The sequence below is a fragment of the Lissotriton vulgaris genome, unplaced genomic scaffold (assembly GCF_964263255.1).
Source record: "Lissotriton vulgaris unplaced genomic scaffold, aLisVul1.2 SCAFFOLD_247, whole genome shotgun sequence".
Classification (NCBI taxonomy): Eukaryota; Metazoa; Chordata; class Amphibia; order Caudata; family Salamandridae; genus Lissotriton; species Lissotriton vulgaris.
This window is the reverse complement of record NW_028255597.1, coordinates 474,807-499,378: the sequence shown is the minus strand read 5'-3', so window position 1 is coordinate 499,378 and position 24,572 is coordinate 474,807. Positions and strand designations below refer to the sequence as shown.

Below are 24,572 nucleotides of genomic sequence, written 5' to 3'. Positions count from 1 at the left end.
AGAAGGCGCTATATAAATACAAACACATTTACATTTGTATTGTCCGTTTACTTTAATGGGACAGGTCTAACGGCTTGCTTGTGAGCACAGGATTTCAATTAATACAAACACTAGATATCAGTCAGCATAAGCCCTACTTCAAGGCATGTTCAACCTAAAGACTATTCAAAGACTAAAATGTATCTCTCTGCAGCACTGATTTTTGGCTCTTTTACTGTCACACAAGTTCGAGGACATTTTGGTGCACCTGCCACAATACCTCTCAGGTGGGACAAGGTCCACAGTCTGCCTATTCAAAGAAATTAAGAGCCCACCCAACCATGCCAAACTAACAGTCACTTCAGGAGTTTTGGCGGAGGAAGAGAGGGGGATAGGTCCAGCACTCTGTGCAATACCTCTCAGGTGGGACAAGGTCCACAGTCTGCCTATTCAAAGAAATTAAGAGCCCACCCAACCATGGCAAACTAACAGTCACTTCAGGAGTTTTGGCGGAGGAAGAGAGGGGGCTATGTCTAGTACTCTGTGCCCAGTGTCATGATATTTGAAAGGCCGTCTATCTCAAGAACTCCTGTTGCAGTTGGGATTTTAGGATGGCAGGGTCATGTCAGGTCCCAGGGCACAGACTCTGGCATCCTTTCCAGTAAGGATTAAATTAAAGAAAAGAAACCAGGGGTTCAAATGTGTACACCTTTTCAGCTCTCCACCATGTTAGTTTACCAGAAATGTGTAGCACTAAACTGATTTAAGCTTGCACTCTAGAAAAAGAGCAAACACACCCAATGCTCAAACCTCACATATTAACATGCACACATGAGCCATAAGTATGAAAGTAAAAGACACAGGTAAAGGAAGAATGTTAGGAACGTTTACACAGTGGTGCGGGGCCAGTAGGAATCTCTGCTTAAAGACTTGGAAAAAGGCCAATCCTTTGACTAGAAACCACACTTCTTTCACTGTTATTTCCAAAGGTTCTGAGTAGAAAGGACAGTAACTCCTCTCTTAAAATGGGGTGCACTCCGAGTGCCCCCTAGATCTAAGAGGACCACTCTGGAGACTGTCCATTTAACACAGTGGCCCTGCAGGGAGCTTGCGTGAATGTTACTTATGATGCAGCCACAGTCTTTACAGGATCAAGATTAAGGGCATCATCGCATGGCTCCCTAGATCCATGTAGGACATTTTCTGTCTTAAAGTTGCCTTTACGAAGAAATCACTACTTTCCAGGTTACTGCTTCTTCCATATTTCCTTGGTCTGCATATAGTTGCAAAACATGCGGCAGCAGGTTTGCGTGTGAGAGACATGCTTTATGGCATTATTTTGGGCAGGTCCAGTTATTTTTCTCTGGTACTTTAGTTTATTTTACATTATAGATGATAAAGTAAAAATAGCAAAACAAAGTAAAAATTATTCACAAACTACTGACAATACATGTCTCCACCATATGTGTGTTGGTATTTATTTAGAACTGCACAAATCTATGGAGTACTATAAGCTTGTAAACGAACTAGGTCACCAAAAAGGACAGAAAAAAGAGGCAGCACCAGTGGCTGCACTGGATAGGGTCACCAGTGAGAAGGAGAGGCAACAATCGCTTTGGAAAATGTGTGGGACTGGCACTTACTATTTATATTTTAGTTTTTTTTTGTTTAAAACACAAATTTAGGACAGCTTATACTAGTTTCTGTAAAGTACACAATCATAACCAACTGAATGGACAACTCTGATCCAGTAGTATGCAGAATAGGCCAAATACATTTTCTAGCTTCTTAGAATACAAAAAACAGCATCTGACTAATGCACAATACAAAAGACATGATGCCAAGGACTGGTGGTCCAATTCATTTTTACGAAGTATGATGCCATGGCAGCACATTCCAGACCAAAGTCAGGATGCTCAACCTTCATTATCCTGAGAACAGCATACATTTATACAGCGATGTGAGTAATGGCTACTTTCAATTCCTTATTAGAAATAAATACACAATGTTGAGGTGTCAACAAATTGCAGAAAATATTGTGATATACATGCCGTACATGAATGTACTTACCGGCTTTATAAGCAATTGAATTTGAAGCTGGAACAGACTTCTTGTAACACAAAAATACACTTGAACCCCACTGTGGAAAGGAATGGTCAGAAATGATTAGTCACAAAAGAGATTCATAAATAAAAAGGCAAATTAGGCCACTGTACTCGGTTATAGGAGTTACTATCATTTTCTACATCAAAAACATAAGGATTTCTTTAATCTAATGGCATTTTGTATCACATACTTTTTGCCTGCATCGCCTGTATGTTAAATAGTAAACCTTTTATCTACTTCAAAATTAATAAAATAATTTAAACATAAAAAACATAAGGATTTCTTTAAAACTGATTTACTGGATTTAGTCACAAAAAGCAGCAGGTTCCCATATTATGCTGCTAACAAAATGACTGTAAAAAAGGAATGTTTTTAAAAACAGGAAATGTTACCTATAATCCAAGTTCTGTGTCATAGACACCCTCACTGAAGTCATAAAAATAGAATATTTCCACCAGCATGCACTGCTAACTTCGAGAATAACAAGTAATACGTCAATAACAATTCTCATAAACTTGTAGTACTGATTGGAAATTATTTGATCCAAATTCAAAGTCGCCAGCTATCTGTAAAAAACTAAGAAGGTGTTTGTGGGTTGGAGGTCTTATTTGGAATGAAAGCAGGTTGTGAATGTGAAGGACGCAGAATTAATTATTGAGGTTGAAGAGTAGGATTAAGTAAAGTATCGATTCTGTAAATGACTTGGGAGACTTATATTGTCCTCTGGCTTTATGAAAACGCTGCAAACACAAGGAGATGATGGACAGAGAGCTGAAACTTTTCAGATACTCATTCCCAGTCACAGATCTGGGTTGAATAAATCATCATTCTTTAGCTCACTTTGCCACCCCAGTTCAGACACAGCTATATGCAAATCAGACTTGGCCCTGTGCCTCATGGGAACAGTCCAGCCCGAACTGCCAAGCCATGTTTTCTCTGGACTGGAAACAAGCATCCTGGGACCAATTTTGGGCTACCAGCCCTCATCAGCCAGGTTAGCTTGAATCCAGTAGCAAAGTGAGCAAGGGACCCACGTCTGGGCATACCCTGACAACTTAGGGCAGACAAAGCAAGCACAAGACTGATTTGCATATAACTGTGTCTGAACTGGGTTGGCAAAGTGAGCTAAAGAACGATGATGGATTCAACACAGATCTGGGACTGGGGGCGAGTGTCTGAAAAATGTCAGTGCTCCGTCCATCATCTCCTTGTGTTTGCTTTGTTCGCAAGGTGCACAAGCTGGGGAATAATTAAATCTTCCCGATAGGATTGTGAACATTTTTAAGGCACCGTCATACAAAAGCCTTACAATTACAGGCATAGGACAACTGGTAGAAGCTTCCTTGAGAGCCTTCAAGCAATCTTGAGTTAAATTCAGATGACTGTATTGTGCAGCGCCAGGAGCCATGCTGCCCCGTTCTTAAAGGAAAAGTTACTCACCTGTAATCCTAGTTCTCTTCTAGGGAATCCTCATCAAAGTCATAAGCACTGAATTGTCTCACCCATGCGCTGGGATCAAGGAGCACTTTCAAAAGCTATACATATATGTATAAAAACATTTTATACCATAAAGAAGGCTAGAAATGGCCAGATTTCATTGAAGTTTCATTTTAAAAAGAAGCCAAATGTATAAACATGGCTCATTATAAAACGGTGACTATAGAAAATCTTTCTAAAATCTTTTTAAAGAGGAAAAGGAAAAAGAAAGGGAATACGAGACATGGTTAGCCAATAGACTGGAATATAAAGCATTGAATCGAAAAATGGCACTGTGCCTTTAAGTACCTCACAGTACCCCTGTATCCCGCCATTCCTCACAAATGACCGTTACCTCAGGTCCGTTTTACAGAAATTAGGAATCCTGGTTGAAGCAATTGTTGGTAGCTGTAATAGTTCCTGCCTGGGGAAGCAGGAGGGTTGCTTAAGACTTTGATGAGAATTCCCCTGGAAGAAAACTAGGATTGCAGGTGAGCAACTTTTCCTTCTCATTCTGTGTATCCTCATCAATAGTCATAACCACTGAATAGAGAAGCAAGCCCATCCCACAAACAGGTGGACATGAAATAAAAACAGTTGCAAAAATTACCTAAAAAGGTTCCTTAAAGATTCGTGCCCTAATCTAGGGTCCAAATCTAGGCAGTAGTGTCTTGTGAATGTATGAACAGATCTCCATGTAGCTGACTTACATATTTCTGAAATTGGAGCATTTCGAAGAATAGCTATGGTAGCAGACTTTCACCATGTAGAATGTGCTTTTGCCCTACCATGAAGTGGTGTCTCTGCCATCTGGTATTAAAAAATAAGGCATGATACAATCACACAAGAAATAAATTGCTTAGTAGAAGGCAAGCCAGTAAGAGTTGGACTACAGTTTATGAAAATACGTTCTGACAATCTTATATGCTTGGTTTTATCTAAATAACATTTCAAGACTCTTAACATCCAGAGAATGCAAAGACTTTTCTGCTTGCATCGATGGATTAGGGAAAAGAGTGGGTAAGGAAATAGATTGGTTAATGTGGAAATCTGAAACAACCGTAGGGAGAAAACTGGGATGTGTTCCTAAAACCGCAAACTGTTCAGTAGCATTCAGAGCCTGAACCTCACTAACTCCAAGCAAAGACTTAGTAGCAACTAGGGAAGCTGCTTTCCATGCAATATGTTGTAAAGTGGCTTTGTATATGGGTGCAAAGGGGGCCCCATTAACTTAGAATAACGGTAACTCCCAAGGAAGAGAAAGCGACTTGACTGGTGGAAAAACCTTTTTAAGGCCTTCAAGAAAATCTTTAATCACAGATATTTTTTTTTAAAAGGAGGTTTGTGATGGAGACTTCCTATAGGCAGTTATAGCCACAAGGTGAACTTTAATCGAAGATAAATGTGGGCCAGACCTTACTAGATGAAGAAGATATGATATCAGAACATCTTGAAGGGAGGAAGGACAGTGGTTGTTCTGGAGGCACCAAATGGAAAATCTCTTCCACTTGAAGGCATATGATTTTCTTGTAGAAAGACACTTGGCCTCTCTCTGAATTTTCATGCACTCTTGTGGAAGACCTAGATGGTATATTGAATGCATTCAGGAGCCAAATGGTTAACTCAGTGATGGAAGGTTGGGGTGCAGAATTGGTTCTCTGAAAGGAACGGCACAGCAATCTCTTGTGCGGTCGCTCTGACAGGTGAAGAATACCGTGAACCAACACTTACCAGGCCATTCTCTATCATAATCATTCTGGTTTTGGACCTGTAGAATTTGATGAGCACTGGCGATATGAGAGGAATTGGGGAAAATGCGTACAGAAATTTCCCCGACTAGTCTATCAAAAGGGTATTACTTTTCGACCCTGGTTGAGAGAACCTGGATGGTAGTCTAGCCATTGTTTGTTGTTTACGTCGGCAAACAAATCTAATTTTGATGCATTGACGTTTTTGGAACAGGATAGTAGGCGTTTTGGAGGTCAGTTGAACACATCCAGTCTCCTTGGTGAAGTTGAGGATAGATCTGGTGTAACACCAACATTCTGAACTTCTTTTTTATGTATTTGTTTAGTACTTGAAGAAGAAGTATGGGTCTGAATTCTTCGTTGGGCCCTTACTTTGGCTCCAAAAATATTGGAAATAAATTCCCAATCCTTTCTGATGACTAATCTCCTCCACCGCATTCTTATGCAATTAATTGTTGATTCCCCCTTTGCAGAAGGTCTTTCTGTAAAAGATATGTTTTGAATGCTGTAACTGAAGTAGGAGGAAACATGAAGTGAAGGGAATAACTATTCCAAGCAATATTCAAGACCCGTTTGTCTGTTATTAAGTGTCAGTCTTCTACATGCTTGGTTAAACTCCAGCTTTTTGAGAAGACGAGATGGAGCAGACTTCACTGAAGTAGGCGTAAGAAACAATTGCATCGAAGGTGTTAACAAGCCGGACACCAGAGGAAGTAAAGGCTGTGCTATCATTCTTTGATGTGTAGTGTTAGATATTACAGAGGAGGACGCTGTAGGGATTGGTCCACGGCACAAGTCCTTAAAAAAAGAAGTGGGGGGACTAACCTAGTTAGGCAGTATGCAAGTGAGATCCTGGCATGCGACATCATGGCGCGCATCACAGCGCGCAACATCACGGCGTGCATCACGGCGCGCAACATCACACATGGCATCACAGGAATTGAGATCATAGAAAGTGGTATCACAAGCCACGACTTTACAGGAAGTGGTATCACAAAAAGTGACATCAGATCTAAAGTGAATTAGGCTTTTATCTAGCCACAGATTTTGTGTTTGACTGGACAGTGGCTAGTCAAAAACAACAAGGTTGACATATATTCAGGCCATCAATTTGTCAATTAGCAAATGGTGCTAAGGAAAAAGCCAGCAGTCAAATTAAGATGCACCTCATCCTGTACTCGGAGTACTACCACCTAGCCCAAGGAACTGTTAACTGCCCCCATGAATCCTACACAAAGGTAGAGGGAGGCTCCAACATGCATTAATCCTGCCATAGAGCTGGTTCCCCTCCTGTTCTCAACATCGATCCAAAATGGAGACAGCAATGTAACACTGAGGAGCAGGCATTGTGAGACATTCACAAGCTGAGCTACTGTGAATGTGGTCAACCTAAATAAGTGGTGTCATAACCTGGCTGCAAGTAAACAGAAGTGAGAACTGCCATATGCCATGCATCTCGGATGACCCTTGGTAGAGCTAAGCCCATAAAAGATCTGTGGACTGGTCTGTCACATTCTGCACGGGAGATGGACAATAGTTTGACCTGTCAGTTGACCAGCAAAAGGCAGTAGCTTGTGTTAGGGCACTGTGATGGCAGGGCAGTTGGGCCAAAAGCATTGATGTTGGGAGGTTTGGGGTTGAGTGCCAGAAGCTGAGATCCTAAAAATTATGAGGAGCAACAGTCGACTTTTCCTGCCTGTCAATTCAGCTCACAGCCTGGAGACTCCTAAAAAAACTGGTGACCCTGAGGACTTCCCTTAAAAGCTGTGAGGTAAGTCTGCTCTATGTCCCTTCTCCACCTTCCTGATGATCGCAAGGGAGTGGGTCATTGACTATCAGAGAGAAGTCTCAATTGAACAGGGTGGTATGAGGGATTCAACACTAGGACCTACAGTTGTTGAAGGCATTCTTCTGTGCCAAACGCCCTATCCAGTTACATGCAACAGGGAGGACATTAGCAACGATCCCCCACCTAGAGGTTGAAGAGGTATAGGTTCGAGATGGCTACCCTCTCAAATTATTTGTCTATTTATCACAATAGTAGATGGTCTTGGAGTATTATCACCCTACTATCTCTCCAAATGATATTGACAATATCATTTGGAGAGATGGTAGGGTAATAATACCCAGACACCATCGAATATTGGTTTCTTCAATGTTATTTAAGGAACCCAGAATAGATTAACTAAAAAATAATAGGGTATCCTTAAGATAGTTTTAGCTGCACTTTAATCATTGGATCCCTTACTACTATTGTGATAAATAGAAAAGTAATTTATTCCTCCAACCCTGCTGATGGTGACATGGTGTGTAGGCAAGCCGCAGATAGTGAGTGAGGGCATTGTTATCCTATACGACGAGACCATCTCGAAGTTCTACCTCTTCGACATCTAGGTATGCGATTGATTTCTATTTTGGGAGAAGGGTTAAAGGGTAATTCCTCTTGCCTCTTTTTGTGTTAATAGGGACACTAGCAACAGTTGAAAGGCTCTTGACTTTTTGCCTGTGGTCTCATACATGTACCAATAGTGATGTTCATTGAACCTAGACCCCAGCACTATTGGCTTTCACTGAAAGACATGACGTGAGGAGCTAAGCTGCAAGACTGCGAGGACTAAGGACTGCTGAGCAGCTGCACTGAGACTACCACCACCGTTGGCCCTGCTGGCCCTGGTAAGCAGGCAATGGGCGGTGATAGGCACAGGCAGGGGGTGCTGCATCCAAAGGCATCCACAGGCGTGCCCAGAGTCTGGAGGTGGTAAGGAGAGTGTGAGGCCTCCATCGCGGGTGCCGGCGGCCAGCATCAGCTTGGGCATTGGGCTGGTGAGTGGCCAGCGGGCCCTGTGCTGCCAAAACCCGCCAGCATACAGCGGGAGAGCACCCCCTTGCTTCGAAGTTGTCGCGCTACTCCCCCACTGGCATTCTTATTGACGACTCAGCCCTTCAGGCAAAGTCAAAGGCAGCAGAGGAAAATAAGCCCTGTTCGTGGAAGAATCCAGATTGGTCAGGTGCGGCTTGCTAGTAGGGCACACAGTGTGCACTATCAAACATTTCTTTTAAAACTACAATACTTGTGGAAACTCGTGGAAAAAAGCCATCGCACTTCCTATGCCTGCTCACTGTTTCCCTCACACCCTTTCTGTGTTATGTGCAAAGCTGCTGTTTACCCAGCAACAGGAAAAAGCTGCACCATCATCTCAAACACCTACCCCACTCAGCAGCAACCCACAGCTGGGAGCCAGTGGAGGACTGGTTAAGAGCGGTGTTAGACCTGACATCATTGGCTTGAGTCTCTCCTCCATTTTTTTCTGTTTGCCTCCTCTGTTTACGATGTTTTTGCTGGTATACTGCTTTGGGCATTGTGGCACTGCTGATCAGTGCCACAGTGCAAGTGCTCCCTATGTAAAGTTGCTGTATTGATTGAATTCCATGTTTGGCTTATTTGGTTTACTGTCAGTCCCTAGTCTAGTGCACCAGGAGTGCCAGGGCTTGTAAATACAAATGCTGCTCGTGGGCTTGCAGCACATGTTGTGCCACCCACAAGAGCGGCCTAGTAAAAGTATGTCTACAGGTCTGCCATTGCTAGACCTACGTGCAGTCTGGTACTGTCACGCTAACTGCGCAAGTACACCTACTTGCCAGTCCCTAAACCCTCCCTTAACTTCATGTTAGTCACCCCTATGGTAGGCCCACGGGCAGGGTGCATTGTAAGCATAAGGTAGGACAAGCCTGACCAAGTTGGCATGTCCTAATAGTGAATTACAGCCATATTCGTTTTTCACTATTGTGAGGTTACCTGCTCTCCACTAGTTAGAATGGGCTGCCAGGATTATTAATGCTATAATCCTAGCTGGCTCGGGGAGCATGGTGCAATGTCGAGTTTGGTATCCCTGAACTCGGGGTTTAATCACGCATCCGTTTGTGTGGATGGTTTTTGGACTCTGGGTTTGAAAATAGCACTTTTAGAAAGTGGCTATTTTCTTGCCTAACTATTTCTGGTTTCTGCTGGTTTGGTGTGTGTGTGTGACAGGAGCTGGGTGGCTCCAGAGGTCTGAGTGAGTCAGTGTGGGATGAGTGGGACATTTGCATTGAGAGTAGGGGGAGAGTAGTTTCCGATAGCCTGCCCTGCCTGATACAAGGCTGGCTCCACCTCCTGCCAGGCGACTGATAGCTCTGTGCCTGCCAGGGACGATCCTGGCCCCACCTCCTACCTGGAGGCCGATAGCTCTGCTCCTGCCAGTGACAATGCTGGCTCCACCTCCTGCTGGGCGTTTGAGGACCCAGCCCTGCACAGTGAATAGGCCAGGTGCCTCTGCCTGGATACACCCACAACAAACCCAGGATGTGGGGAAATTCCCCTGCATGGACAAAGGGATCAAAGCCAAAAAGGGGTATAAGAGAAGGACCCCTGAACCAAGAATTTAGATCACTTCTGACAAGGAAACCTGAACCAAGGACAAGAAGCCTGCTGATCCAAGGACTTGCCTACCCCTTCTGCCAGTGTGCTGTTGCTGGGGGGAATCCTGCAGTTGCTTCTTTATTTTTGCCAAGGAACCAGGAGAGAGGAACTGTGTGTGTACTCTCAAGCTTTGCTAAAGAAAATCTCCAAGGGCTGGAAGAGTGCCAGCCTCCTGTTGAAGTCACAGGGCTAAAGGACTTCATCTGCAAAAAGTGCTTGTTGCTGGAACCTGAAAGTCCAGCACCTCTGAAAGAAACCAGCAATCTCGACGCCGACGGACGCCGCCGAATCCAGCTCGACATCGTGAGTAATGGCTCCAGTGTCGTGCTTCCTCGACGCCGGCCGCCGGGCCTGATCGACGCCAGCAGCAACGCCAGTGAGTAGCGAGTTCGGCTCCAGCTCCAAGTGACCCTGTGTCTGCACCGCTGCTGATCGCATCGACTTCGTGCCCTCTCGACGCCGTGAGCGCTGCTCACTCTTGCAACATCATCGACATCGACGACGACGCCGTATCCTGCTTCGCCTCGGGAGCGCTGCTCCTGCCTGACATCTGTCGACGCCGCTGCAGGTCGCCCCGACTCCGAGGCCCGATCAACGCCAAAGACGCGACTCCGGACATCTCGACGCCGCTGATCATCGTGTGCTTCGCTTTTCTAAGGTACTGTGTTGTGGGGGTCTGTGCGACTCCGGGCTCGACGTAGCGCTCCTCGCGGTCGACGCCGAACCCTTTGGATTAACTTTGCCTCGACGTCGTGTGACTCCCCTGTGGGTTACATTGTTGCCAAGAACTGTGATTTAAAGAAGAAGAGTTGCTTTTGTTACTAAAGACTTTTCTGCTAAGAAGAAACTACACTTGAACTATTATTTTTCCTTCCAAGAGTATTTATTAAGACTGCGGTATATTTTTGTCGTTATTTGGTCTTGTGCTAAGCCTTATATAAAAATCCTTATTTTTATAATACTACTGTGTCGTGTCCATTTGTAGTGTATTCACTTTCTTACTGTATGTGGTCATAAATGCTTAACGCACTGCCTCTGAGATAAGCCTGTCTGCTTTGCCAAGCTACCAAGGGGGTGAGCAGGGGTTATCTAAGTGTGTGATCCCCTTGCCCTGACTAGAGGAGGTGAGTCCCTATTTGTCAGAAGTGTATACCTCTGCCAACTAGAGACAGCGAAGTCTAACAAGCGGCAATACAGTAATACAGCTGGAAGCAACAGGTTCCCCGCCATTGCACTGATACAAGAAGTACTCCAGGTCTAACAAGTGGGTGTGGTGGCGCTGCGTCCTGGGATACAGCTACCAGGAGACTTGCCCTAAGGGTTGGACATCAAACTCAGCAGGGCCCTACGCAGGTCACCACGCAAAGACCTGCTAATGGCTGCAGAGAGGTAGCAGTGAGGCAGGAGCAGCCCTGTTAACCACACACTACGCCTGATGTGCTCAAGCCCCCCTCTCCGATACTGTACGATGTAGGGATATAGCAGCACCAGGGTCACGGTTCAACTGTTGTCCACTCATGAGGTCCAGGAAAGTTAGGGGAGATGCCCTCCCAGCTATTACAAGTAGGAAACGCAATAGAGACAACAGCTCTCCCGCACAGGCAACAAATTCCTGATACTAAAACCCAGGCCACGGCCCGTTGAAGATTCCCCAATAAATCTCTTTGACCAAGAAGAAAAGGTTCTGCTTGCAGGAAACAGCCGAAAAACCATACTAAATTTAATTTTTAAAAGGACACCAGCTTATCACTCTTCTCGAGCAATGAAAAGCTCACAGGGCTGCAAACTCCCATTTTACCTTCACTTCCAAAGCCGCAATAAATAACAGTGAAGCAGCTTCGGATTATCTTTCGCTGACGCTAGGTTAAGCCCCCAGATGAACAGCTAACCTCCTATATTAAGCCCACACAAAGTAGCAATGAGGAAAGTTGAAGACCGACGGGGCTGATGACTCCCTCAAGGACGGAAATGCCCAAAACTGATAGTACTTATATTTACCATGGAGAAGGGAATGGGAACATCTCCAGCACGAAAGCATACAGATCAATAAAAGGACTCTTCTGGACAAATGCGGCCCCCGAGAAGGGTCCAACTGGCTCTATCAATGTAGGCAACACACATTGCACTCTGAATTCCAAAACTTAACATGGCGGCACAGGGGCATCACACCTAGAACCCCTCAAAGGCACAAAAGATGCAGTAGAAAGGACTGCGGAGCACTCTCTTACTTATAAAACCTAGAGTGGGAGGAAATACTGGCAACCTACTCACAGGACTCTGAGCAACCACTTCAGACTCACTGGCAACCCAGCTCTCAGCTCTGCTGAGAAGGTATTAAATTAGAGGCAGGTGGGAATCAATAACCAAGTCAGAACAATGTATGGGTATCTCTCCTGAACACTTACAGTTATCTGTGGATGCACTACATTACCAACTGAATAGGATGAACATACAACTTTCACTTCTCAACACATTGGCTGTCTTTTTGTCCGGGACTGAAGACAAACTTGGGCAACTAAACTCCCTGATCAAATGGGTCCAGTCTGACACCAGTCATCAAATAAACTGCCCCTGTACGACCATTGTTGACAATCTGTCAAATCTTACTACAATGCTGGATGACTTAATAACTGGCTTTAAACAAAGTCCTCTGGCACAGGGGTTCCAACAAACTGGGGTGAATGTTTAAACCACAATTTATCCACCCACAGGGACCACACAAGCCTTCAGCCAATCACCATGGGCCCCAGTGGGAGCGTACATTCAGCTCAACTTTCCGCAGCGATTTCAGAGAATGAAGGGGCCTCAAATAGTGAGACAGCGAACACAGGCAGGGGTGGCCCCCAGCACAACTCCGGATGATATAACTTCAGACTTGCTGGCGGATGCAGCAGCTCGTCAGAGTGGCCAAAATGGGGTCCGGGAGTGTAAGAAACAATGCCAAATACAGACAGACACAAAGGAGAAAGAGATGGAACAAAAAACTTGTCAACCAATAGAGTGTACACCCCCCTCTTTAATTCAACAGCAAGACCAAACAGAATGGACCACCCAGCCTCCTGGACGAAAAACAAGAGGACAAGCAGGAGAATGAGCAAGCTCCCATCCAAACAAACCCACAAGAGGGTAAACATTTAGCAGCTACAAGCAACAGGCCTCAAGCTGAAAGCATGCAGGGCACACTGCCTGGTCAACCATCTGTGACCACTAGCAACCCAAGCACAAAAGGGGTATCTCTACTCACAAGTCTCATTCCTAATGGCCATGGGCGGCATCCATTAGGAGTGAACTCTATAATAAAGGTTTGATGCCAACTTTTTCCTAATGAAAAAGTTAAATAACTTCTGTAATGCTCTTTCCAGTTGATAGTTTATCTAACTGCAGATTCCTAGTTTCAGAATACTCCACAGGCATCACATTGGATCCAGAAGAGTTTTACAGCAGTGCTTCTGCGTGTTGCAAGGTGTGCTGCATGTAAGCCCCACCCCTACACACTAATGTTAATTTCTTGCCTTTTCCCTTTGCACGCCCACAGACTCAGAGGTTGAAACATTTTTGCTAACAGTTTCCTAAATACTACTCCACCGAATGGGAGAGAGGGCAGTGAGGAATCTGCAATTAGATATAGCTTGTTCTTCTTAATGATGCTTCTAACTGCAAATTTCTCTTCCTAGAACAGATAGCAAAGCAGTGACTACCAATTGAGGGGTCAGTGAAGTGGACTCACACTACAAAGTCTTGCAAGATTGAGTGGGTTAAATGCCCTTCCTGCCATACCAGGCTGTCAAGGCAGTAGTGCTTTGTGAACGTTTGCAGTGAAGCCCATATCGCACCCTGGCTGATGTAAAAGACAGGCACTCCATGAGCCAGCAAAGTACTAGCAGCCCTAGCCATTTTGGAATGGGCTTCCAGACGTTACTGGGGCTGCTTCTTAGCGAGTGCATAGTGTTAGACTTGGCCCTTTTTGCAGGGTCATCCCTGAACGTTTTGTCTTCCTCCTGATATTTTTTCTGACCTGGTGTTGGTGGTTTTAGGACTTTGAGCACTTTATCACTGCAGTCCAGTGTAAAGTGCATGTGCTCTCTATGGTAAACTTGGTAAGATTGGTCTACACCCGTTTAGCTTGGCGTATTCAATTTACCTATCAGTCCATTGTAAAGTGGCATCTCATATACCCAGGGCCAGTAAATTAAATGCTACTGGTGGGCTTGCAGCGCTGCTTGCGCCACCCACCAAAGTAGCCTTTCAAACCTGTTTCAGGCCTCTGCCATTGCAGGGCCTTCGCGCGCAGTTTACTGCCGCTCTGACATGGCACAAAGTGGGTGCCCCGTCTGAGACTCCGCTTTTACTACATATCAGTTACCCCTAAGGTAGGCCCTAGCTAGCCCTATGGACAGGGTGCACTGTAGGTAAAAGGTAGGACATGTGCCTTAACTGTTTAGCATGTCCTGGTAGTGAAACAGCCATTGAGACATTGAGAGGGCAGCCTCACTACTGTGAGGCTGCCCTCTCATTGGAATGCATCAGGGATTCCCTCATATGTGTTTCAGTGGTAATTCCTGACATGAAAGGAGTAGCATGATCAAGTTTGGTATGTTTGGAATAGTGGTAATAAATGCTGTGTAATTGTGTTTGCAGATTTATTATCACTATTTTAGAAGTGGGCATTTCTGTGTGCTATGCGTCTTTGTGACTGCCTGTTGTGTATTGCATGTCTGGCTCTGGAGTGATAGGGGCTGGGGAGGTGCAGTGGCGCCAGAGGCGCTGGGTGAGTCAGCGCTAGAAGGAATAGGCCCATCTGCATTTGGAGTAGTGGGAGGAGAAGAACCTGACCCTGAATAGGACTGTGCCTGTCTTCTACAATGATGGTTCCTCCCCCCCTGTGGTGTTTCTGGGGCCAGGGCCTACACTAACAATGGGGACTGAAGTGCACTTGTTAAGTGCTCCCCAGTACTGGTTTGGACTAGGTCCAAGGCCTGTGCCAGGGCAGAACAAAGACTGTATGCTGTATAAATATTGGGGCTGTGACCCCAAGAAAGTGTGGAACCTTTTGCTTACTTGGTGTGGAAGGACGGCTGGGAGCCAGGAGGAACCACCACAAAGGACTACCCCCCCCCCCGCTCTGCCGCAGGGACCCGATAGCTGGCATGCCTGGGCCCAGCTCTGCCCTAAGAGACTCTGCAATTAGTGCCTAATGAGCACTTATCTTCATTGCCCCTTGAGCCCTAGGAAGGGGGCTCCTGCTTTCCAGCGCCCCGCTAGCGCTTCTTAGTGCATAGCCTGGGCCCGAGGAGGGGGGCTCTGGCCATGAATTTGGTGGGCGCTTTTGCACCGTGGCAGAGGAGCCACAGACAGGAAGCCAGGCGGGTGTTGCCTGTGGCGACCCGGAGAGCCCCATGTGCTTCCAAGAGCCAGAGGAGGGGGCTTCCACCTCATTTATGGTGGGAGCTCTGTGATCCTGTGGGTTGCAGCAAGAGAAGACATTCGGACGGAGACTTCGCTCCGTGAAGCCGAAAACCAGAAGTCAGGGAACTGTTGCCTGGTGGAAGGCATGGCCGAAATGATGTGAGCACCCTATAAGCGGTTATTATAGGGCCCTGTTGATGTGGGTTATACGGAATGCTTTTTCTACTGGGCACACAGATGCAAGTGTTAACTATTGAGCGATATGGCTGATGTTTATGCATAGGGGTCTTACGCTAGAAGTAATCCTACCGGTAGCTACTGGGATGTGCTGCAAATGTGTATACTAATGCACTACTAAGTCTGATTATGCATAATGTACCGTGCTCAGTGTACCTTTACCAGTAAGTGACTGGTTGCCCTGCCTAACTGTGATTTAAGTGTTTATGACAGGGGCCCCTTTGGCCCTGGGTGTATATAATCTCTGTAAAGTCAAACCTAGTGCCAGATGGTACAGTATATATATGTGATGATGTTCTAATGTATTTTATGAGTAATACAAAGGCTTTTTTTATATAACCTTGCGTGGAGTTCTTTTGTGGTGTGCCTAGTGTGTCGCTGCTGTGTGTGTGTGTATGTGTGTTGTGCAAACGCTTTACACACTGCTACTAGGCTAAGCCTGACTGCTCTGCCAAGCTACCAAGGGGTTGAGCAGGGGTTATCTTCAGCGTGTAACTGCCTTGCCCTGACTAGAGTGGTGGTTTCTGCCTAGCTTAGGCGCATGCCCTAGCCAACCAGAAATCCCATTTCTAACACATGGCAGATCTTAATGCAGAGGACCATCCACCACAACAGGATCCTCCTCTACACAGCCTTCCATTTCTTTTCTCTGGAGAACACCACAAAACGTTAATCATCTACTCAATGGTCATTGGTGTGAGCAATGTAAAAGCTTAAAGCCCTTCTGGGATTCAATGAAGCCTTTCCTCATCTTTCAAGCGATTAGGGGGAGCAAAGAATGCAGGCAGAGGGACCAACTTTAAAGGGAGTCACGACTTTTGGTAAGAATGCTACACAAGAACTCAGTACCAACTTTATGGAAAAAAGGTAGTATAGGACAGTGGCTGAAGCTCCTCAGGCAACGGCATACCGTTATCACAATGACCAAAATGGCATTTAATGTGAGAACAGCACCTATGAATCTGCAAAAGGAAGGTCAAAAGAAATGTCATAAGAAACAGCAAAGCAAAGTTAACTTCTCACTGTGGCATCTCAAATAGTTTGGGAAGAAATGTGCCTAGCAATTATACATTTCATCACAAGTGATTTAAACAAGGACAAGGGGTGTGGAAAGTGTAGAAAGGCAGATAGTGGTAACAAATAACCTTTGATAGTGTCCACTGCAAGACCAAAGACAAAAGAAAAAGAACAGCTATGCATGGAAAAGGTCAGTCTTTTGAAAGCCAGACCAGGCCACACATTTATCCCAGTGCCCGTCAAGAAGTTTCGTGGAAGGGCACCTAACAGCATCCACCACTTCAACCAGCAGATAAAATGCACTGAAATGCTGCCGCTCAATCTCCATGCATACAGGTGTAAAAAGTGCATATTCAGGTGGCGGGCCCTGCCATGTTGCTGAGACAAGAAATCCTCATGGAGTGGGAGCCTGAGAAGGACACAGATTTTTAAGCCCACAAGGTTCAGGTACCACAATCCTCTAGCCCAGTGCAGAGTCAACAAGATAAGTTAGGCATGGTATTTTCAGATCTTCCAAATTCTGAACAGGAGAGGGGAGGTCAAGAAGGCGTACAGGAGTCCTATGTTCTGTTCCATCCAGAACACACTTTCCAATGTGTGTTTCTGCTGAATCTCCAATGTGCAAGACTTTTGACACTCTGTATTGATGAGGATGAAAAAAATCTAGCCAGAGATCTTCTCACTGCGGGAAGACATCCTGTGCCACCGCAGGATGTAGATGTCACTCATGATCCAGCAGACATCACCTGCTCTGTTCATCCACCTTAGCAATCAGAGAACCTGTTAGGTTAAATCATGAAAATGACCTGGTGTTTTATCCACCTAAAAAGGAGCAGAGCTTCCGACACAGGACCTAGGATCCCACTTTATCCCGCTTATTGCAGGGCCATAAAGCTGTGGTGATGTCTGCGAGAACCAGCACCAGCCTAACCAAACGGATGGAAGGAAGGCCTTCCAAGCCATGGATAGATGGCCCACTATTCCAGCAAATCGATGTGGAGCATGCCCTCCATCGTAGGAATGAATACCCTGACCTCTACTTCCTCTAGATGACCTCTCCAGCACAGCAGAAATTAGTCCATCACCACTATCAGCTTGGGGTCTGCCACTGGACTAATTCGTGATATGCAGTCACCATTGCATACCTCAAGCAGTCTCTACGGAGACCTGTAGGGCATCAGTCGAACTGCCTTGATGCTGGGCCCATCGGAAGTTCACATTCCAACGAAAAGTCGGCATGTGCCACCTAGCATTACTGATGAGGAAGATGCAGGAAGCTATGAGGCCAAGAAGTCTCGGAACTCCTCTCAACTTGATCCAGGATAGAACCCCAAAACATTGAGATAACAGCCCAAATGTGCTAGACTTGGTGCAGTGGAGGGAAAGCCCTGAACTCCACTGAGTCCAGAATTGTTCCAATGAATAGAAGCTTCTGCAAAGTAATCAGGTGGGACTTCAGCTTGTTGATCGTGAAACAAAAATGATGCTAAAAGGTTTGCGGTATTCTGAAGGAGGTACATGACTGACTACAGCGAGCATGCTTTCACTAGCAAGTCGAGGTAAATCCAACACCACTTTCACCTGAGAGGTGGTGTTAAGGCCGAAAGAGAGCGCAGCAAACTGAAAGTGCTCCTGGTCTACCTTGAACCATAGAGAACAGTTGTGGGACAGCAGGATGGGTACTGGGAAACAAGCATCCTGGAGGTACAAGGACGCCATCTAGTCATCCAGGTCCAGAGAGGAGAAAACCTGTGCAAACATGAACATTTTGAACTTGTTCCTTCTGCAAAGGCATTCAGAGGCCCGAGGCCCTTGTCTTTCTTCAGAAGGAGAAAAAAGTGAGAGTAACAACTGTAGTGAAGGAGGTCCACTCAGGAAGGTTGTATTTCAGGATGCTTTATTCATAAAGATGACAGGTTGTAAAGTACAGGACATCATGTAGATATGTGGTAGATCAGAGCCCCACCAGGAGCAACTCTCACTCTGCCTCCCTCAGTCCCAACATTCCGAGGCATCATCAGACTCCAACATTCTAATGAGTCAAAGCCAGGCACTGGCAGAGCAGATCTGGTGAAACACCATACAGTACAATATGCAGGATACTACAACAACCCACTCCGCTTTCAAGAGTCCTGAACAATAGAGCATTTGGAGAGCAAAATCTGTACCTCCTGAAACAGAATGGGCATATGCTCAACAGAAACCTGCTATATTGTCTGAGGAATAGTGGGCGAGGTAGAAAGAAAAAGGTAGACCAAAACTATTTTGAATCATTTGCAACACACAGCTGTCCCCCAACGGAATTTCCATGGTTGTAGGTTTCCAGGGCGGAAAGAGCTCCTAATAGATACTTTAGTCTCGGTGCTCTTCCTGGTCCTCAGAGGATGCCGAAGTACGTTTAGACGTGGAAGAGCAACGAGACAAAAGTATTTATTAGGAGTTCTTCCCGCCCAGTGACTTACGGAATTTTTTCCTTTCGATGAACCAATTATTATGGTAAGTCGATCGCCGCATGGTAAGCACGCCTTAGCGAGTGTGTAAAAATGAGTTACACACGTGGTTTAATTGTTACCACTCACTTTTTCATTCTTGCACATTAATCACTATATTACAAGGTCCTGAAGAGAGCTCCCCAAAAAATGTTCTGCTGAGCTGAAACATGTCGACCTGACCGAAGGATAATCCAGACACTTACTTACAGTACTGAAATATTATCCATCTTACCTTATTTTAAACATACACTGGCCCACTGGGAATAAAGTATCGTATAGTGAGTTTCCCAGAGGTATTTTTAACACCACCACATGCACTACATCACACAACAACCAAAAACCATCTCCACTGTAATCAGGTGTCATAGCACAGTTGGGTAGCACTCGGCTACCCAACTGGGAACCCAATGATGAAGCATGACACCAACTAGGTTGGTGTGTGAGGGTTCTTTTAATCATCTCCTGTGGTGTTAGACACTACTCTGGTTAATCAGTCACTCTCTAGTGTCCGGTCTCTGGTGATTATTTGAATACTACATTGGGACAAGGACGGTCCACACACTGTCCTGACTCTCTTGTTTGTTTTTTGAAATTCCTGCCATAAGAGTCAACGGAGAACACAGCTGAAGCACAACAGTTCAGGTTGCTGAAGGCAAATAACTAAATAAAGCCTTGAAAAATGTTCTGTTGGTGTATTAGTAGCAATATAACTTAGTGAAAATGAGTGAGCAGGGTGACTGAGAATAAGTGATACCAAGTCAGAATTAGAGAGCCAGTGAAACTGAGTGCATGTGAGTATGAGCTAGAGAGATTAAGCAAGTGGGAAAGAAGTAGGATAAGTGAAGAAATTCTTGGCAAATGGGGACCTGGGCAAAATGCAGGGACATAAGATGTCATTCTTGGCATTTGGGATAGCTATGGCTAAATGCTGGGCTAACATATTGTACATAATTCTTGGTATAAGGGGACCACATATCAAAAAGCTAGCTCTGGCATATTGGAAGCAATTCTTGCCATACAGCTCCCATGGCAAAATGCAGGTGCTGGCACAGTATAGGCCATTCTTGACATATGTAGCCTGTAGCAAAATGCTGATGTTACCATACTTAAGTTAATTCTTGGCATTAGGGAAGATAATTATGGTATCTTGGGCAAGGGGCTGCAGGTAACTATGACAAAAATCTGGATTTGACATACTAGTGATAATTTTGAAATATGGGTTACCCATCTTATATGGATGCAGTCAATTGCAAAATTCTGGCACTGGCATACCTTATGTAACGAATATGCTACTTACCAGTATGCATCTATACTTGGCATGTAGGGCTGCTGACATTCATATCTGTGAATAGATCGCCGCCTAGTGTTGGGTCCGGATGATTGCACATTGTTGTCCTGGAAGAGTCTTCGAAGTATCACGAGATAGGTGGCTCCTCCCCTGGACTACAGTGCACATGGACATCCTCTCCATCCTCAGATTGTTTTTCGCCATTGTGGCAGAGATGGAGTGTAGTACAGTAAGTGATGACCTTGCTAAGAGTAATTCTGAGTGCTGCAGCCGCTACAGGCGCCGGGGAGGGGGGCGGGCGATATGAATGTCAGCAGCCCTACATGCCAAGAACAGATGCATACTGGTAAGGAGCATATTCGGTTCGAGGCATGTGGGCTGCTGAATTCATATCTGTGCATAGAATATATAGCAGTCCCTCTATTAGCAGCGGCTGCCCGTGCCAGCTGCAGCAGTCTGAAAAAGTGTTTTTAGAACAGCCTGCCCTACAGCTGCCTGCTGTTTGGAGTGCACATCTACGCAGTAGTGTTTTGTAAATGTGTGTATGGTAGACCATGTGGCTGCTCTACAGATTTCCTCTAAAGGAATGTTTCCAAGGAAAGCCATGGATGCCCCCAACTTTCGTGTTGAGTGAGCTCTTGGGGGAACCGTTAATGTGCGCTTAGCCTTTTGATAGCAAATCTGTATGCACTTAACGCTTTTGAAATGGGGTTGCCTTTGTGTTGTGGTGAAAAGGCAACAAACAGTTGTTTTGTCTTTCTAAAATCTTTTGTCCTATCTATTTAGTACAATAGAGCTCTCTTGACGTCTAGTGTGTGGAGCATTCTCTCTGCCACTGAATCTGGATTCTGAAAGAACACTGGCAGTTCTATAGTTTGATTCATATGGAACTGTGAAACCACTTTAGGCAGAAACTTAGGGTTAGTGCGTAGTACCACCCTGTTGGAGTGAATCTGTATGAATGGCTCCTGAATAGTTAGTGCCTGAAGTTCACTAACTCGTCGTAGCGATGTGATTGCTATTAGGAAAGCCATTTTCCACGTCAAAAATTGTATCTCGCATGAGTGTAGAGGCTCAAAAGGTGGTCCCTTCAGTCTGGTAAGGACCACATTCAGGTTCCATACAGGTGCTGGTGGGTGTCGGGGAGGAATAACTCGTTTGAGTCCCTCCAGAAAAGCTTTGATGGCAGGCACTCTGAAAAGTGAGAGTTGCTGCCTGTTTTGGAGATAAGCTGCTATTGCGGATAAATGTATACGAATGGAAGCATAAGCCAGATTGCATTTGTATAGATGTAACAGATAACAGATGATGTTGTGAGTAGATGCATCTAGCGGAATAATGTCGCTGTTGGCACAATAAATGACAAACCGCTTCCATTTCGCCGCATAACATGCTCTAGTGGTGGGCTTTCTTGCCTCCCTGATGATATCCATACAGTCAGGAGGCAGGTTGAGGTAGCCAAATTCTAAGACCTCAGGAGCCAGATCGCCAGGTTGAGCTGTTGCGGATCTGGATGCTGAATGTCGCCATGGCTCTGCGTCAAAAGACAGGGCGTGAGGTGCAGCCTTTGATGCGGTACCACGGAGAGTTCTAGAAACGTGGTGTACCATGGTTGGCGTGCCCACGTCGGAGCAACCAGGATGAGAGTCATCGAGTGTTGCTTCAGTTTGCGTGCCACTAGCCGTATTAGCGGTGCTGGGGGAAAAGCGTACGCAAATATGCCGGACCAGTTCATCCATATTGCATTTCCCTGCGACTGTGGGTGTGGGAACCTGGCGGAAAAATTTTGGCATTTTGCGTTTTCCCTTGTGGTGAACAGGTCTATCTCTGGATGACCCCACTGCTGGAAGTACGGTTGGAGTACAGATGGATGTATCTCCCACTCGTGCATCTGGTGGCTGTGCCTGCTGAGCAGGTCCGGCATCTGATTATTCTTGCCTGGGAGGTGTTCTGCCATGAGGAAGATGTTTCTCTGAATGGCCAACTTCCACATGCTCGGAGACAGATGAGACAACTGTGGCGAGTGTGTACCTCCCTGCTTCTGTATGTAGTACATGGCCGTCATGTTGTCCATCCGGATCAACACTACCTTGTTGCACAAATGTACTTTGAATGCTTTCATTGCCATGAACATAGCCATCAGTTCCAGAAGGTTGATGTGCATCTTCTTCTGCTGTGCTGTCCATAGTCCCTGCACTGTGTAGTGGAGTACATGAGCTCCCCATCCCTGGAGAGATGCGTCCGTCGTCAGTATAATCTGTGGCACAGGCTCTTGGAACGGTCGGCCCCTGCAAAGGTTTTGTGGGTTCCACCAATGCAGAGAGTTGTATGCGCGACCGGTCACCAACACTAGCTCTTTCAGTTGTCCGTGAGCCTGATTCCACTGATGTGCCAAGCACTCCTGAAGCGGACGCATGTGTAGTCTCGCGTGCGGTACTATGAAGATGCAGGAGGCCATCATGCCTATCAACTGCATGAACACTCGTGCTGGAAGCGAGTGCTGTGGTTTGAATTTCCGTATCAGCAATTGCATGCTGTCGATCCTCACTGAATTTGGCTGTGCTTTGGCTGCCAGAGTGTCTATTGTTGCGCCCAAGTACTGCCGTACGTGGGCGGGCTGAAGGTGGGACTTTGGATAATTCAGTTAAAACCCCAGATCGTGAAGAAGGTGAATGGTGTGGGACATGTGGGTGGCACATTGCTGGGCCGACTTTGCTTGGATAAGCCAGTCGTCCAGATAAGGGTAGACGTGAACGTTCTGTCTCCGTAGGTGTGCAGCCAATGTCGCCAGGCACTTGGTAAACACCCTGGGTGCTGTCGTCACTCTGAAAAGGGAGGACCTTGAACTGATAATGCTGATCCTGAATGGTAAATCTGAGATATTTTCTGTGTGACGGGTGTAGCGGTATATGGAAATATGCATCCTTCAGATTTAGTGTTGCGAGGAAATCTCCCTGACTGAGTAACGATAGAACCTGCTGTAATGTGAGCATGTGAAAGTGTTCTGATAGGATGTACTGGTTTAGGGACCTGAGGTCGAGTATGGGTCTGAGGGACCCGTCCTTTTTTGGGATCAAGAAGTACAGCGAGTACACCCCAGTACCTCTTTGTTCGTATCGTATCGTAAGGGGTGCTTATAGAGCGCACTGACACCATGGGTTTCCTGGCGCTGGTTGGAAGTAGAGGGGACAGAAAGACTAGCCAGATTGGGGGAAGAGCCAAGTTTTTAAAGACTTACGAAAAAGAGTTAAAGAGTTAGAAGTTTTAAGAGAGAGGGGGAAAGAGTTCCAAAGCTTGGGGGCCAGGTAAGCAAATCTCCGGCCACCAGATCTACAAAGCTTATAGGGTGGAACAGTCAAGAGATGGAGGTGGGAGGATCTCAGATTGCGGGATGAGCAATAGGGTCTGATGAGGGATTTGATGAAGACAGGGCAGGGGCCAGCTAGCGACTTAAAGATAAGGCAGCCGATCTTAAAGGCTGCCCTGGAGATGACTGGGAGCCAGTGGAGTTTGACAAGAAGGGGCCTGGCGGATTGCCACTTCGGAATCCCTAAGGCCAATCTCGCCGCCTGATTCTGAACCACTTGCAGTCTCGCCGTCGATGTTTTGGGCAGACCGTGGTAGATCGAGTTAGAAAAATCTAGGCGGGAGAGGACGAGGGCTATGATAACCTGCAGGAGGGCATCGGGTGTAAAGAGGTATGCCACTTTCCTGATCCTGCGCAGTTGGTAGATACAGGACGAAACCACGGTCCCTACCTGCGGCCCTAGGGATAAGGTGGAATCGATGGTGACCCCCAGGCTCTTCACCGAGGCTACAGGGGTGGGAGAGGGGCCCAGGTCCGCCGGCCAGAATTGGGGCCCCCAGAAGGTAGCGCTCCTGCCGGGAAGGAGGAGCTCCGTCTTTCCGGGGTTCAGCTTTAACTGATTTTGGCCCATCCACTGGAGGATGTGGGACATAACTGCCTGAAAGTTGGAGATAGCAGAGGGGGAATCAAGAGAAAAGATGAGTTGCAGGTCGTCCGCGTAGTTAAACACGGTGACGTCCCACTGCCTCAGAGAAAAAAGAAGGGGGCGAAGATAGAGATTGAAAAGAAGGGGGGACAGAGAGGAACCCTGGGGGACCCCGCAGAGCGAGTGCTCTCTGGGAGCCCTAAAAGCGCCCAGGCTGAGGGTCTGAGACCTACCGGTCAGGAAAGAAAGATCTGACCCAGGCCAACGCCAGGCCCTGGACGCCAGCCTGTTCGACACGGTGGAGAAGGATGTTGTGGTCCACCGTGTCGAAGGCGGCTGACAGATCTAATAATACCAGGCACGGGCTCTATGGCGCCTTTTTGCAGCATGCTGACTACCTCCTGCTGCAAT

At 46.2% G+C, this 24,572-nt stretch overlaps 1 protein-coding gene across 2 annotated transcripts in view; it reads right to left on the bottom strand.

Annotated features, from left to right (window-relative positions):
- DENND4C (DENN domain containing 4C) overlaps nt 1–24,572 on the bottom strand; it is a 1,503,495-nt gene that overhangs the window by 1,186,048 nt on the left and 292,875 nt on the right. For both annotated transcript variants that reach the window (XM_086951990.1, XM_086951991.1), the window contains exon 5: nt 2,050–2,119. In XM_086951990.1, the coding sequence (XP_086808116.1) occupies nt 2,050–2,119 (70 nt within the window). The remainder of the gene's footprint in view (nt 1–2,049; nt 2,120–24,572) is intronic.